This window comes from Salmo salar, chromosome 27 (assembly GCF_965601325.2).
Source record: "Salmo salar chromosome 27, fSalSal1, whole genome shotgun sequence".
NCBI classification, from domain to species: Eukaryota; Metazoa; Chordata; class Actinopteri; order Salmoniformes; family Salmonidae; genus Salmo; species Salmo salar.
In genome coordinates, this window is record NC_138317.1 from 34,458,061 (window position 1) to 34,475,247 (window position 17,187).

The 17,187-nt window shown below is 41.6% G+C and overlaps 1 protein-coding gene across 3 annotated transcripts; it reads left to right on the plus strand.

Annotated features, from left to right (window-relative positions):
- The first annotated feature begins 494 nt into the window (after positions 1 to 494).
- galnt12 (UDP-N-acetyl-alpha-D-galactosamine:polypeptide N-acetylgalactosaminyltransferase 12) lies at positions 495 to 17,017 on the plus strand. 3 transcript variants are annotated; one of them, XM_082970230.1, is made up of 11 exons: positions 495 to 754; positions 919 to 1,617; positions 2,229 to 2,398; positions 3,689 to 3,878; positions 4,191 to 4,988; positions 5,196 to 5,313; positions 5,877 to 6,053; positions 7,773 to 7,904; positions 8,679 to 8,792; positions 11,391 to 11,549; positions 15,163 to 17,017. In XM_082970230.1, exons 2-11 carry the CDS (start codon positions 1,262 to 1,264, stop codon positions 15,301 to 15,303), a joined length of 2,355 nt encoding a protein of 784 aa, XP_082826356.1. In that variant the 5' UTR covers positions 495 to 754; positions 919 to 1,261; the 3' UTR covers positions 15,304 to 17,017. The 3 variants fall into 3 exon arrangements, with proteins under 3 accessions (XP_082826356.1, XP_082826355.1, XP_082826357.1); XM_082970229.1 differs by having other exon boundaries at positions 495 to 1,617; XM_082970231.1 differs by having other exon boundaries at positions 498 to 1,617; positions 4,191 to 4,376.
- The last annotated feature ends 170 nt before the right edge of the window (positions 17,018 to 17,187 follow it).

Below are 17,187 nucleotides of genomic sequence, written 5' to 3' on the forward strand. Positions count from 1 at the left end.
TTTTCCTCCAGAGATAGTCAGACAGACCCGTCAGTGTACCATGGTGTATTACAACACTCTGGTTACCTTTTCTATTTGTTGTTTTGACAATAAGAGTATTCAATCAAACAGTATGGCACCCAAATGACCTTCTCACTCTGAACAGTTACCTCAATTATTGATCATTTTCATTTTCTTAAATATGTTTGCTTCAAGATGTTTGCTTCAAACTAGATTATTTTAAATATATATAGGGCTAAGTGACATTCATCAGTGCTAAGAGAAATAATGTAAGAATATTGGTCCACAATGAAGATGACTTTGTTGCAGCCGTAAATGTTAAACAAATGTCAAATAATATATTTAATAACACAAGTTCTGTTCATACAAGAACACGGAATATCAGTAGTCTCTTTGGAATCAGTGCATGAAAACTACAGTCAACTACAGTCACGTGATATTGTACTTTTTTTTACTACTTGTTGCCAACCCGGAAGCAGTCAATTTAATGCTTCACGCATTTGCATAATTATGAATAGGAAATCGAAACGAAGCAGCTGTAACATTGTTAAACTCTAACTCATTTTTTCGGTACAGTTTCCTGGAACCCAGAAGACATTGTTTGCACAGCGTCGTTTGTTGGTACAACAACTCGTGACACTGGAGAAAGATTAGTGACTGATAAACTTCTGACAAACTTCTGAAATGTATCGACGTGAATGATTTTGTGCGGCTCGGCTAACGGAAACCGTTGAAGTGTGTGAGTAGGTTGCAGGTAAAGAGCTACAATGTGACATAGTTAATGTAGGCTACATTGTGTCCATGGCGCGAAGATAAGTAGGGTGCGTAAAATGGATTAGGATTTAGTGCTACTGGGACAGAATGAAGCGCTGGACACACTCTTTAATTTGACCTTCATTCTTTTTTTTTTTTATCTAGGTGTTATTGGTAATCCATCAAGATAGATACTCTAATCGGGTAAATCCAGTTTTAACATCACGTTTATGGAGAAGTCATATTTCAATAAACTTTGACCAAGGAAGCCAATCGCTGGATGACAGGAAAAGACCGTTGAAATCTGACTTGGTTAGTCAAATTTGGTCAACCCTGTTAAACATTTTGAAATAAAAAGTTGATTCACGTAAAATAGGGGAACTTTTACATTGCGTAAAGTTATTATCAGAAGCCAGTTCATGGTGAATTTGGTGGATCTGGTTTGGTGATGCACCATGATGCTGCTGTAGCCCACGGGGTATGAACATATCCCGTGAAGGGAGACACGATGGCACTTTCCCGGCGAAGGAATCGGTGGAAGTTGATAGTTTGCCTTTTTGGGGCGTCTATTGTGGGATATTTTATTTTAAACAGGCATAATAATCCCGGCGACATAGCTGGAACAAGTCGAAGAGAGGTTCCCACTGAGCAAGATATTGCAAATGAAATGCTTAAAAAGCCTGTATATGACAAACCGCCGTTGGATTTAAATGCCTTGGGAGAAATGGGCAGAGCTGTCAAATTGAACCTCGTTGGAGAGGAGAAGAAAAAAGAAGAGGAAAGTATTAATAAACACCAGATTAATACTTATGTGAGTGATCTGGTGTCTCTCCACCGCAGTCTGCCTGAACGATGGAATCCTCTGTAAGTTGGCCGTGAGTTTGATGTGTGGTGTGTTTGATATTTTCCCAACATTCCCCTGTGATAAGAGTATTTTCTAGAGCTTTTCTAAATATGACTGACTGAATATGAAGTAGCCTAGCCTCTTGCCATCAACCCATTGTGGCAAACCTCGTTGAGTATTTCTAAATGACAGGCAAGGCAATGCTTGATTTTGCAAGGTTGGATAAAGTCAGATCACTGACACAGCTCTTTAAATTCTTTATTTTGAGTTTACTAAAGGGCCAGGAATTAGGTATTAAATTACTTGGTGCCTGTTGAGCCATGTGCAAAGAATGAATAAAGTCCTGCAGCCACATCTCAGTCAGACATCCAAGCACAAGGGTAACCAACAACATTGACCAAAAACGAACAGATTTTCTTTCTTCCTAGATCAGATCAGCACTCCTACTCTTAGACACATTCAGAATACTGACCCAGATCTATTAGCCGGGGTGACAGATCTGTTTGTGCTATATTTACAATCCTAGTCATGCATATGACAGTGAGTAAACAATGAGAAGCATGATGGGTAGGGGATGTCTGAGGTCAGGCTTGCTACAGATCTATAACAAGTGAACTCTTTACTTCTCCAGTTGTAAGGACCAGAAGTATGACTATAGGTCATTGCCATCCACTTCAGTGGTGATCGCCTTCTACAACGAGGCGTGGTCCACGCTGCTGCGCACTGTCCACAGTGTCCTGGAGACCTCACCTGACGTACTGCTACGAGAGGTGGTGCTGGTGGACGACTATAGTGACAGAGGTACAATCATAGACATACACTACCAGTCAAAAGTTTGGACACACCTTCTCATTCAAGGGTTTTTCTTTATTTTACTATTTTCTACATTGTAGAATAATAGTGAAGACATCAAAACTATGAAATAACACACATGGAATCATGTAGTAACCAAAAAAAAAGAGTTAAACAAATCCAAAAATATTTCTATTTGCGATTCTTCACAGTAGCCACCCTTTGCCTGTATGTGCTGATCTAGGACCAGGTGCCTTCTGTCAATGCAATTTGTATTAATTGTGATCTTAAAGGCTAAACTCTTACTCTGAGACCCTGTTTGTATGGGCCCAGATTTACAGACATGCTTGGCTAGAGTGACATCACTATGTCTGCCAAAGCCAATGAGAGTCAATATCTGATGAATATGACATTCAATATGTTAAGGTTAAAGTGATGGTTCATATAATGCGAACTCATCATCATCATCATCATCAAAGTTTCTGCTCTGTACTGAAAGTGTTCTACCTTGAAAACTTGACTGCTGACATGCACATTTTTTGGGGGGGACTGCGTTAACAACGGACTAATGAACAAAATACTAAAATGAAAGTTTTTAAGTGAACTTGAAATACATTTGAATACCAGTTGGTAAACTTGCAGCCTTACTCATAGGCCACTATTTGTCCCTTTCAGCACATGACGTACTATTGGCCGTGGGAGTCGCTCTGATTATTTGGTCAGATTTCTGACAAGTAGTTTACATTTTAGGAATTTAGCAGACGCTCTTATCCAGAGCGACTTCCACTTAGTGCATTCGTATTAAGATAGCTAGGTGGGACAACCACACATCAGTCACAGTAAGTACATTTTTCCTCAAAGTATCTATCAGCAAAGTCAGAGCTAGTAAGGGGAAAAAGAGTCAAGTGCCAGTGTTAGTTAACAATTTGTATCATTTTTTGGTTTGTTGTATTTTCTCTTAAGGATCGATAGGGCACCAATATTTACTGAACCTCAAAGGGCATCACTTCCCCATTTGACGTTGAGTGGTTACTTCCATCGCCACTAGATGGTGCTAAATCAGTACATTTGGAAATACCTACAGTGAAGAAAACGTAGTGAAGAAAAGCCTTTCTTACTTGCTTGTCATTATCAATTAAACCACAAAGCGCAGGCACATCTGTTAGCAGCACCACCCTGTTGTAACATTACACACACTGTACCATTACACACCCTGTACCTGCACGTTACACACATCCCAGTTGAGGAAATGTACACACTTGTCATGATGCGTAAACAGCCCTTTTGGTTCCCTGTCAGCTCATTTGAAGGAGCCGTTAGAAAACTACATCTCCAGCTTGAAGAAGGTGCATCTGATCCGTGCCAGGAAGAGGGAGGGCCTGGTGCGGGCCAGGCTCTTGGGGGCCTCCATCGCCACGGGCGACGTGCTGACCTTTCTCGACTGCCACTGTGAATGCCACAAGGGCTGGTTGGAGCCCCTGCTCGACAGGTGAGAAACCCCGTAGTGGGCCAGGTCAGGACAGTTCTTCAGTCTAGTCGTGGGACCTTAGTTTTCACATGTACAGTAGTACTTCTCTCCATTCCTTCTACTTTGCGGTTGAATGTATCGTGTTGCTGGCTAGATTTGGATATGTGTAGCTATATGAACTATTTTCCTTACCCACCCCCTTTCACATTAATCCCAAGCCTCCAAAGGCCTGTTCCATATCGTACCTGGTGAGGCCTTTCTCTCTGTCGTCACCCTGTTATACTGCAACCCCCTGCCCCATGCTTGCTTCTGCTCTCTTCTCCTCTGCCCCAGGATAAAGGAGGAGCCGTCTGCTGTGGTGTGTCCCGTCATTGATGTCATCGACTGGAACACCTTCCAGTATCTAGGCAACCCCGGGGAACCCCAGATTGGAGGGTTTGATTGGCGGCTGGTCTTCACCTGGCACTCGGTGCCAGAATACGAGCAGAAACACAGGCGCTCTGCCATTGATGTCATCAGGTCTGTGGTACCCTACATTAGAAACAGGTGTTCTGCCATTGATGTCATCAGGTCTGTGGTACCCTACATTAGAAACAGGTGTTCTGCCATTGATGTCATCAGGTCTGTGGTACCCTACATTAGAAACAGGTGTTCTGCCATTGATGTCATCAGGTCTGTGGTACCCTACATTAGAAACAGGTGTTCTGCCATTGATGTCATCAGGTCTGTGGTACCCTACATTAGAAACAGGTGTTCTGCCATTGATGTCATCAGGTCTGTGGTACCCTACATTAGAAACAGGTGTTCTGCCATTGATGTCATCAGGTCTGTGGTACCCTACATTAGAAACAGGTGTTCTGCCATTGATGTCATCAGGTCTGTGGTACCCTACATTAGAAACAGGTGTTCTGCCATTGATGTCATCAGGTCTGTGGTACCCTACATTAGAAACAGGTGTTCTGCCATTGATGTCATCAGGTCTGTGGTACCCTACATTAGAAACAGGTGTTCTGCCATTGATGTCATCAGGTCTGTGGGACCCTACATTAGAAACAGGTGTTCTGCCATTGATGTCATCAGGTCTGTGGTACCCTACATTAGAAACAGGTGTTCTGCCATTGATGTCATCAGGTCTGTGGGACCCTAACAACTTCAGTGTATCGGAGAGGAAAATAGTCTAATCCTCAGTTAACTATCAAGATGTACGTTTAACAATTTGATGTGCATATTATGTAGAGATCAACAATTGTTATACATACCATAGGCTATATGATTTCTGATAATTATGGAACAAGTTTTCATGATCTGTTCTGTAAGCTGTGTGTGTTTTGGTCCCAGGTCTCCTACTATGGCTGGTGGGCTGTTTGCTGTCAGTAAGAACTATTTCCATTACCTGGGGACGTACGACACAGGCATGGAGGTGTGGGGAGGAGAGAACCTAGAGTTCTCATTCAGGGTGAGTGTAGGTGAGAAAGAGAACGAGCGAGAGTTTGTGTGAGTGAGATTGTGTGTGAGAGCGAGAGTGATACCTTTGGGCTTGCTGTACTCTGTGCTGTTTATCCATGCCTTTTTCCTGACGTTTCTGTGAAAAGTTAAAAACCCACTGGAATCCAGTAACCGATGGTCACCATACTGTTGTGAAATATGTGGGGATTCACACAAGGCTGCAATGTTTATACTTTCATTATATAACTAGGTCACCACTATGCCATTTTGGGTCAACAAAAATTGCCTTTCTGTTCTCTAATCAAAATCACATTAAAGAACTTTGAACCAAAAGTTACCTCTGTCAATAAAGGTTCCACAGTCAATAAAGTTGCAGAGTTTGAAGAATTTAAACCAGCACAGAGGTCATGTTTTCCTTCAGTTACTTCCTGTGGGAAAGAACCAAACCGCCATACAACAACAGAACTCCCTCCCCTTTTAGAAAGACACACAAAGCTGTCCATTGTGCTGCCTGATTGAATCACGGTGTGTAGCTAATCATGTCCTTGTGTTGCTGCTGTTGTTGTTATTTAGATCTGGCAGTGCGGGGGCAGCCTGGAGATCCACCCCTGCTCCCACGTGGGCCACGTCTTCCCCAAGAAGGCCCCCTATTCGCGGAGTAAGGCCCTGGCCAACAGCGTGCGTGCTGCCGAGGTCTGGATGGACGACTACAAGGAGTTGTACTACCACCGTAACCCCCACGCTCGCCTGGTAGGCCAGCCCTGAACAGGATCTAGCAATTTTGCTGCACAGTTTGAAAGTGTATGGTGCTGTGATTGTGGGTCAGGACCAGTAGTGTATGGTGCTGTAATTGTGGGTCAGGACCAGTAGTGTATGGTGCTGTGATTGTGGGTCAGGACCAGTAGTGTATGGTGCTGTAATTGTGGGTCCAGGACATGAGGTCGACCGATTAATCGGAATGGCCGATTTAATTAGGGCCGATTTCAAGTTTTCATAACAATCGGAAATCGGTATTTTTGGATGCCGATTTGGCCGGTTTTTATTATTATTATGATTTTTTTTTGCACCTTTTATTTAACTAGGCAAGTCAGTTAAGAACACATTCTTGTTTTCAATGACGGCCTAGGAACGGTGGGTTAACTGCCTTGTTCAGGGGCAGAACGACAGATTTTTACCTTGTCAGCTCGGGGATTCAATCTTGCAACCTTACGGTTAACTATTCCAACGCTCTAACCACCTGCTTTACATTGCACTCCACGAGGAGCCTGCCTGTTACGCGAATGCAGTAAGAAGCCAAGGTAAGTTGCTAGCTAGCATTAAACTTATCTTATAAAAAACAATCAATCAATCATAATCACTAGTTAACTACACATGGTTGATGATAATACTAGTTTATCTAGCTCTGTCCTGCATTGCATATAAACCTCAGGAGGCTAAAAAGATTTGGCATGGGCCTCATATTGTCAAAATGTTCTATAGCTGCACCATTGAGAGCATCTTGACTGGCTGCATCACCGCTTGGTATGGCAACTGCTTGGCATCTGACCATACGGCCCAGTACATCACTGGAGCAGAGCTCTCTGCCGAGCTCTATGTATCCTCTATACCAGGCAGGTAGGCCCTAAAAAATGTCAAATGTTCCAGCCACCCAAGTCATACACTGTTCTCTCTGCTAGCAGTGCCTTCTTCCATGCTGAGCGGCCTTTCCGGTTATGTCGATATAGGACATATAAAGTAGATGTCCTAACCGACTTGCCAAAACTATAGTTTATTAACAAGACATTTGTGGAGTGGTTGAATAACGAGTTTTAATGACTCTAATCTAAATGTATGTAAACTTCCGACTTCAACTGTACATGTATACCTCAATTACCTCGTACCCCTGCATATCGACTCGGTACTGGTACCTTGTGTATATAGCCAATTTATCGTTACTCATTGTGTATTTATTATTACTTGTTTGACTTTTCTATTATGTCTCTATTTTCTTTCTCTCTGCATTGTTGGGAAGGGCTCGTAAGCATTTCACTGTTACTCTACACCTGCTGTTTACGAAGCGTGTGACAAATCAAATTTGATTTCTGAAAAACCTTGGGAATTTTGCAACCCTAGACTGTGGATTGGAGTGTATTTGTGCTAACAGTGACCAGGATGCAGTGGTGGTCTGCCACTGGGAAGTGTTTGTGTGTGTGGGAGGAGTGCTTACATTTGAGTTGAGATTGTGTGCAACAGAAGAGGAGGTTGATGCAAAAGTCTGTTTTTGTAGTGTCAGTGTATATGGTGGTTTTGTGATTTGTGTGTTTATGGGAACTTTTGAAAAACCATAGATGGTGCTGTTCTTTGTCAGTTCACAGAATAATACCCAGAGACAGGAAGTCAGTTGAACATTTACTTCTGAGCTCATGACTGCATGGCCTCAAAATAAATATAATTGTATAATTTTAAAGTCTCATGTTTTGTTGTTGTCAGGAAGCCTTTGGGGACGTGACAGACAGGAGGAGGCTCAGGACCCAGCTGGGATGTAAGGACTTCAAGTGGTACCTGGAGAACATCTATCCTGATATCCACGTCCCTGAGGACAGGCCTGGGATGTTTGGAATGGTGAGGAGAATGCTACCATTTTGACTCCAAGGTTGTATTAGTCAGGCACCAAACAGAAGAAAACGGACTGAAACTACCGGAACCTGTCCAATAAGAAACAGGTGTTGACGTTTTCAACCCAGGCGACCTCACATTTGCACAGTGTAACTCAAGTAAAAGTCACCCAGTAAAATACTACTTGTCTAAAGGTATTTGGTTGTAAATATACTTAAGTATCAAAAGTAAATGGAATTGCTAAAATGAACTTAAGTATAAATCATTTTAACTTCTTTATATTAAGAAAACCAGACATCCCTATGTTATTTTGTTTTTTTGTTAACGGATAGCCAGGGGCACACTGCAACGCTCAGACATAACTTACGAACTAAGCATTTGTGTTTAGTGAGTCCACCAGATCAGAGGCAGTAGAGATGACCTGGGATGTTCTCTTGATAAGTGTGTGAATTGGACCATTTTCCTGTCAAAATGTAACTAGGACTTTTGGGTGTCAGGGAAAATGTAGAGTAAAAAGTACATTATTTTCTTTAGGAATGTAGTGAAGTAAAAGTTGGCAAAAATATAAATAGTAAAGTACAGATAAAAAAAACCCGACATAAGTAGTACTTTAAAGTATTTTTACTTAAGTAAATGTACAACATTAATTAATCTGTGTTTTTATTAAAGGGATAGTGCACTCAAGTGGGTTGTCATAGACAACTTGACTGAACTTTCCCTTGACTCCCCACACTCATAGCTGTACATTAACAGCAGCATCTGCGTGTTGTTTCCCTTTAGCTGAAGAACAGAGGCATGTCCAGCTACTGCTTTGACTACAACCCTCCTGACGACCATAACCTGGTGGGCCACCGGATCATCCTCTACCCCTGTCATGGCATGGGACAAAACCAGGTAGCTATGGCTCCATCTTTACTCTCCATGTCCTTCATTTAAAACCAGGTAGCTATGGCTCCATCTTTACTCTCCATGTCCTTCATTTAGTAGTGGTTCAGACACTGGTGTGCTAACCTATATTGTTTTCAGGACTGCAGTGATTGTTGTTAGTTTAGATTTTTGTTTATAATTTTTTTAATTGAACCTTTTTTTAACTAGGCAAGTCAGTTAAGAACAAATTACGCCTCCTCAGCTGTCATGGTTAAACAATGCTTATAGTGCTTTCATGGCCAATAGCCTAACACCTTGACCAAACCGGCCATGCACGTGCATCTGCGTGTGCATGTTGATTTTGTCTATACCCAGCAGACGTGTTCATAACACACAGATTAAAATGCCTAACCAACTATATTAGTTTGGGGACAGGTTTAAACACATGAAGCATTCATGGTGTCGTGTCTTTGGCTATGCCGGATTAAGTGATATGACATGCTATTCTATAAAATCATTTCTCTGTAATTAATATCACCTGATTAAGCTAATCAGGTAGATAATTAACTAGAAAGTTGGGGCACCACGAAAGAGTGTTTATAGAGCTGTTATCTTCCGAATAAACTCTTAAAGACCTAGTAATATTTTACATCAATAGCAGTCAATATTAATCGTCACCTTATTTCAGTCTCATCTGAAAGTTGTAAATTCTTGGTTATCTTCACGAACCCTGGCTAACAAGTTGAATCACCAATACAAACTTTGGTTTAATTATTTATTTACTAAATACCTAACTAATCACACAGAATGGATCATACATTGATTACTAATTATATCCTACAAGAAAACGTCCCTGGGGACGGAACCTGTATGACGGCTGGTTACACAAAGAGAGGGGGTTGGGCTTGAATGAAAGCGCGGGAGGACTGAAGAACAAACGTAGAAGCTATGCTATCGTAAATACAGAATTTTATGCATTCTAAATAACCGCCCATTTGGAAAAGGAAAATGCAATAAATATTTACTCTGAGCTGCGCTTCGGTAGGTTGGTTGTAGATGCTGGTCGTGTTGCCCAACAGAGATCTTCCTTGTCCCTTTAAGAGTGTCTCTGGTGGTAAACAGAATACTTGGCAGTGTCGTGTTTGTTAGAAGAGATCCTTTGTCCATCCTTTCCTAGCCCACGTTTACAGCGGCCGCTGCTAACTCAACGGCTAGGAGGTATCACTTCTGTAGTGACTAAGAGTTCAAAGTTCATACCATTCGCAACCAAAGCTCACGCTGAGGTTGGCTTAGTTCTGTAGTTGACATGTTCGTCCTTTTAACGTGGAACCGTCGTCCTCACGTCCTCGGAACAGCTTATTATCTGAATCCTTCTGACATCGGACCGTCGCCCTAATGTACCCGGAACAGCTTATTATCTGAATCCTTCTGACATCGGACCGTCGCCCTAATCTACCCGGAACAGCTTATTATCTGAATCCTTCTGACATCGGACCGTCGCCCTAATGTACCCGGAACAGCTTATTATCTGAATCCTTCTGACATCGGACCGTCGCCCTAATGAACCCGGAACAGCAAATTATTCTCCCTTTTAACGCAGAGGCTGCAGGCCTCACGTACTCAGAACAGGAGGTTACATTTTCATCAAGGGCTTATATAGTGGAGGGAGAGAAGGGTGGGTTTCATAGTTTATAACCAATGTCTCTTCACAGGCGCGCGCCACTGATTGAGCAGAGCTCTAACCTTATGAAAACCCAATTCTCTCATTTGGAAGCTAAAATTACATTTCATCTTTTATTTAAACATTTAAATTGCACAACAATTCCATGTGAATCTCATAACTAGAATGTGTAGACTTTCCCAGATAGTTTATGTCGTCCTGTCATCAGTCATAATGTCTCAGATGACAACCGAACTGACATCATATTCATTAAGTACCAACGCATATTCTCCACTAGTTGGATTACCGAAATATGGTTCCTTTCCCCCCACCTTTTGATGTTCCCCGACTCTGTTTAACAAAGGCTTTTCAAGAGTCCTTCATTAGAGAAAAGGGAGAAAGGCATTTATGGGGGGGGGGGGTCATAAACCTTACCCACAGGCCAAAGTCATGGCAATGGACATTTAGCTAGCTTGCTGTTGCTAGCTAATTTGTCCTGGAAGAAAAACATTGTATTATTTTTACCTTCTTCTTTTGGTGGATTTTTGTAGAATTGAACCTATTTTGAGTCATACAAAGTCGTGTGTTCTCTACTCTGACAATTAGTCCACAGATAAAGGTGAAACCTAGTAGGTTTTCTTTGATTTAATCTCTCCTCGTTCACCTTTTATCATCCAGGTGGGTTGGTATGCTCCTGAAAACCAATGAGTAAATGGGAGAGGCGCAACTTGCATGTAATGGTCATTAGATTTTTAACTGGCCCTGGCAGACAGCAGGTGGTAATGGAAACGGTATTTGACTCAGGGCTTCAGATTATAATGCACATTGACAAGTACAAAATGACTGTGTATTTGGACCAAAATGCTAGTGAAGAAATCAGGTACCATCGTGTGTGAGGTCAGCTGTATGGAACACAACAAAAACTCCACGAATCACGCACACACTCTGCATCTCTCCTGTTGCAGTTCTTTGAGTACTCCAATGAGAGTAGGGAGATCCGCTATAACACCAGGGAGCCAGCAGGGTGTGCTGTGGGGGATGCTGTCTCCAACTACCTGACCGTGCAGCTGTGCAGGAAACCCCGGCAGACTGTACCACAGGACCAGAAGTTTGTCCTCAGAGAGGTGAGCTGGGTGGGGACTGTGTGTTCATCCCACATCATGGCAGCAAACAGGGAGCAGAGGAAAGGGTCAGTGGTGGATGGTGGGCAGAGATATACGTGGACAGGATTTTTAAAAATGGAATCAATGTTTTTTTTATTTAACCTTTTTATTTTAACTAGGCAAGTCAGTTAAGAACAAATTCTTATTTACGTGACGGCCTAGCAACAGTGGGTTAACTGCCTTGTTCAGGGGCAGAACGACAGATTTTTACCTTGTCAGCTCGGGGATTCGAACTAGCAACCTTTCGGTTACTGGCCCAAAACTAGGCTACCTGCCGTGTAAGGGTATCAAACACATGGAAATCATATGTTTTGATACCGTTCCATTCAACCATTACAAAGAACCGGTCCTCTTAGATCTCTGTCCACCAGCCTCCTCTGAAGAAGGTGGAGTGGGGAGTAGAAAACCCAGATGAACACATGGACGTACAGGGCCTTCAGAAAGTATTCACACCCATGGACTTTTTCCACATTTTGTTGTTACAGCCTGAATTTATAATGGATTAAATTTTGATTATTTTGTGTCCCTAATCTACACAAAATATCCCATAATGTCAAAGTGGAATTATATGTTTAGAAATGTTTACAAATTAATTAAAAATGAAAAGCTGAAATGTCTTGAGTGTAAGTATTCAACCATTTTTGTTATGGCAAGCATAAATAAGTTCAGGAGTAAAAATGTACGTAAGTCACATAAGTTGCATGGACTCACTCTGTGTGCAATAATTTTGTTTAACATGATTTTTAAATGACTACCCCATCTCTGTACCCCACACATACAATTATCTGTAAGGTCACTCAGTGAATTTGTGAATTTGAAGCACAGATTCAGCCACAAAGGTCAGGAAGTGTTTTCCAATGGTTCGCAAAGAAGGGCAACTATTGGTAGATGGGTAAAAAAAAAAACACACACTTAAGTGCTCCTTTGAGTATGGTGAAGTTATTAATTACACTTTGGATGGTGTATCAATACACCCAGTCACTACAAAGTTACAGGCGTCCTTCCTAACTCAGTTGCTGGAGAGGAAGGAAACTTCTCAGGGATTTCATCATGAGCCCAATGGTGACCCAACTTTAGGGGTGGCAGGTAGCCTAGTGGTTAGAGCATTTGGCCAGTAACCGAAAGGTTGCTGGATCGAATCCCTGAGCTGACAAGATAAAAATCTGTTGTTCTACCCCTGAACAAGGCAGTTAACCCACTGTTCCTAGGCCGTCATTGTAAATAAGAATTTGTTCATAACTCACTTGCCTCGTTAAATAAATAAATACAATTAATCTTTAAAACATTTAGAGTTTGATAACTGAGGATAGATCAACAAGATTGTAGTTACTCCACAATACAATCATAAATGACAGAGTGAAAAGGACGCCTGTACATAATAAAAATATTCCAAAACATCCATCCTGTTCGCAATAAGGCACCAAACTAATCCTGCAAAAATGTTTTATCCTGAATACAAAGTGTTATGTTAGGGTCAAACCCAACACATCACTGAGTACCACGCTTCATATTTTCAAGGATGGTGGTGGCTGTATCATGTTATGGGTGTGCTTGTCATCGGCAAGGATTAGGGACTTTTTCAGGATAAAAAGAAACGGAATAGAGCTAAGCACAGGCAAAATCCTAGAGAAAAACACAGTTCAGTCTGCTTTCCAACAGACACTGGGAGACATTCACCTTTTTACTACAACCCTCCTGACGACCAAAACCACCGGATCATCCTTTACCCCTGTCATGGCATGGGACAAAACCTAAAACAAAAATCTGTGGCAAGACTTGAACATGGCTGTCTAGCAATGATGATTTAAAGAATAATGGGCCAATATTGCACAATCCAGGTGTGCAAAGTTGATTCTAACATGTATTGACTCAGGGGGCTGAAAACTTATCTAATCAAGATAGATTAGTGTTTTATTGTATAAATGTTGAACAAATGTTAGAGTTTTCTTCCACTTTGACAGAGTATTTTGAGTAGATTGTTGAAAAAAATGGACAACATTCTGTTTTAATCCCACTGTGTAACACAACAAAATGTTGGAAAAATCAAGGGGTTCTGAAGACAGAATATACAGTAGAGTACAGTACGGGTGGAGCTAAATGTTGGTTTTCACTAAGCACTCTTGTGTTCTGTTGACTTTTTTGTTGGAGCGGCCTCGATGCATTCAGAGCATGTTCAAAGGGAAGCTTTGACAAATACTGACATTAAGCCCTCTCCCCTCAGCTCTCATCTCTTTCTCTCTCTCAGCGCTATCTCGCTCTATCATTTCAATTCAAAGGGCTTTATTGGCATGGGAAACATATGTTTACATTGCCAAAGCAAGTGAAATAGATAATAAACAATCAAAAATGAACAGTAAACATTCCAAACACAAACAGTCCTGGGGTTGTGTTTGTGAACAGAGCCCTATGACCAGCTTGCTTAGGGGACTCTTCTCTAGGTTTATCTCTGTACGTGATAGATAAAGCCATCTCTCTCCCTCTCAGCTCTCCCATTTTCACTCTCTCTCAGCTCTCCCATTTTCACACTCTCTCAGCTCTCCCATTTTCACACTTTCAGCAGTACCTCTGTCAGCACTCTCTCGCTCTTTCTTGCCCTTTCTCTTTCTCGAGTCCTTAGCCTCCACAGACTCCAACTCCCCTCAGATACAGACTCATCCCAGTACCACTTTAGTAGATGTTAATAGCCCCAGTCTCTCTTTGGAGTAGGGGTCACATGATCAAATAATGTCTTCTGGATAGCTTTGATGTATCTCAGGTGATAAGTGTTTTTGTGTCATTTCGTACACAATGGATCATAAAGCATTGAGGTAGCCTATTGACTGGGTGCACAGTCCATGCTTGTTGTGGTAGTTTAGTACAGGTATGTGTTCAGTGTTTCCAGCAGGGGTGCAACTTTCACTGGGGACAAGTGAAAGTCCCCCCCACATTTGCATTTTTGTCCCCCCCAGTTTTATCATTGGAATGTGATACAAAACAAGGCAACGGTGTGCTTTAGGACCATGCGGACGCCTCCGAGCGGTCGGGTAGGCTGTTTGGAGTGTTTATCGGACTGGATTAAAAAAAAAAAAAGATGATGTCCCTCCCACTTCTAAAATCAAAGTTGCTCCCCTGGTTTCCAAACATGTTAATAGCTGGAGAGAGCAATTGACAGAAGGCTAGGGACAGTTTCTTGGCTTTCAATGTATTGTGATATGACTCTTTTCACACTGCACTGCTCCCCTCTCTGTAATGTCTGTATGTAGTCTCTTGTTCCTGGATGTCGTCTACACACCAGTGGTTCACAACTTCACTTCTCCAGGGTTGTAGCCAGTCCTTCTGCTGTTAAATTCTTCTTTTTCTATTGGTTGGATAGTGAGTCCACAGACTTGGTTATTTAGGTAGATATTAGTTGGTTAAAGGGAAGGATTAAGACCAGCATTAGTTAATAGGGACCAGCATTAGTTAATAGGCCTTAAGGACAGTGCTTCTCTACTCTATACTAGTGGTCCATTTGGCCTGGCTTGTAAAATAGATTATATTTCAATAACCTGTTATAAATAAAGGTAACATGTTTTTAATAACTCCTTTCCACTAGGACGACACCCTCTACCATGTGATGACGCAGCAGTGTGTCCAGGCCGTAGACAAGACTGACAACGACACCCCTGCCCCTGCCCTGCGGCCCTGCTCAGACCACGCCAACCAGAAGTGGTTTTTTGAGGAGAGGGGGGTGTAGTGGAGAGGCGAACCGTTCTCACCTCCTGTATCTATGCACAACCGTGTGCTTGCTGGACAACGTTGACGTTTTCGCACATTTGATATTAACTCATACCACATCAACTTCTCATCTTTTTTTGTCGATATTTGTTATGAAAACCTGGGAGACAATGGACTGGGATATTTAACACTTTTATGTGTGGGATTTAATGACCTGTCTGTTCATCTGACTGAAAGCCACTCCTACTTTTTATTCTCACTTTTGTTCTTACCTCTCTCTTTCTCTGGAACACAGGACCACTTAGCAGCTGGTAGTGGATGTGTTTGGCATTGCAGTGATCATGACAGACTCTTATGTACTTGCGCATTACATTATAGCTGGAAATCTCAGACTCAACCTCTAGACGGAGCCAAAGCTTCCATCTTGTGTGCTGATCTTTATCACTCCATCCAGCATGTTCTCAGCTCAGTGATGTGAGTGGTTAATTGTTCAGGTATTTTTGGGAGCAAGTATTTTGTTTTATACATGTATTTTTTTTTTTAATACGTGCTTACTACTTCAACCAGTCCCTCCAGGATGTTATTTTTTTTGGTGATATTTGCGGACAAAAAAATATTGAATGGCAGTATGCAACAATTTTGTTCAATTTGTCGCGAAAATGCGCCGACGAGGGAAACATTTGTTGACGTGTAGATTGATTGAACCATATTATGCTGTGATTGGTTAATTTGCGCACCCTCTTTTTGTACTGCCGTGATGGATCCGTTTTATGCGGTAATATTGCAATGATTTGACTTTTTTATGCAGAAATCGTGTGGTGATTGGTCAAATCTGCAAGCCCTCGCAAAATATGTGGCGAAATTTTGGATTGCACACAAAAAAAATGCAATGACAGAATCGTGGAGGGGCTTTTTAACTTTCGATTGGCTTCACTCATAGGCTTAAGACAGCACACAGTACCTCTTTAGCCGCACAACTACTGGTAGTAGGAGAAATTCCACTGCAGTCTTTAGTTGTGTTCATGAATCACAATCATGAAATTGGATAACTCACGCTAAGCAATTGAAACATTTCTGAAAGAAGGAATACTTGTGGTTTTTGGTCTAACATACATCTTGTCAATGCAATCCACACCTAGTGTGATTGTTCTTCTCCTAATAGACTGAAGCTACTAAGACTTAACGTAGCTATATTGGGTGTGTTAATTATATTACAATTCTTGTTTATTTGAAATGATATTTACTCAATGTTTATTTACTTACTTATTTATCATCATTGATGTCAGCATGGATTTATTAATTCAGCACTAAGTTAAATGAGCCACTTGACTTTATGTATTGCAACTGCAACAACAAATCGGGAAAACAATTGTTGACTAAATGTTCCTTAAGGCCGTAATGTGGGCCATTTTACCCAGAAGTGCCTTACCTGATGCAAAAAGAGGTATGGAAAGATACCCATGGAATTATTAAACAAATCCACATTTTTATTAAAAGATATGAAGGACAAATCTCAAATGATACCTACTTATTCCCTATATAGTGTACTATAGTGCAGGGGTACTCGACTACTATTTAAGAAGGTCCGGTCACATACATTTCCTCTGTGGCGATGGTCCGGATGGATATTGTAATTTGTCGTAACAAACCCCAACGTTGCGACCCCCAAGCTGTTCAAACTGTTTACACCCCTCTTTTTGCCGGATATAAAAATAAAGTTGCCATTTTTTAAACTAATTTCCTGCAATTCTACACATTTTGACATGTCTTATGTGTGTTCATATGATACCCGAGTGGCTCAACAAAATCAGTTGGGGTTCCCTTGGGATGGAGGCCCCTGTGCATGTAATCTGGCCACGATAACTACAAGAAGTAGGTAGCTGGTTAGCCTAAATTTCCTTTC

Coding starts and splice junctions, on each gene's coding strand:
- galnt12 (XM_082970229.1), top strand. CDS start 1,262: ATGGCACTTTCCCGGCGAAGGAATCGGTGGAAGTTGATAGTTTGCCTT. Junction 3,879..4,190: donor TTGGAGCCCCTGCTCGACAG/GTGAGAAACCCC, acceptor CCTCTGCCCCAG/GATAAAGGAGGAGCCGTCTG. Junction 7,905..8,678: donor GGCCTGGGATGTTTGGAATG/GTGAGGAGAATG, acceptor GTTTCCCTTTAG/CTGAAGAACAGAGGCATGTC.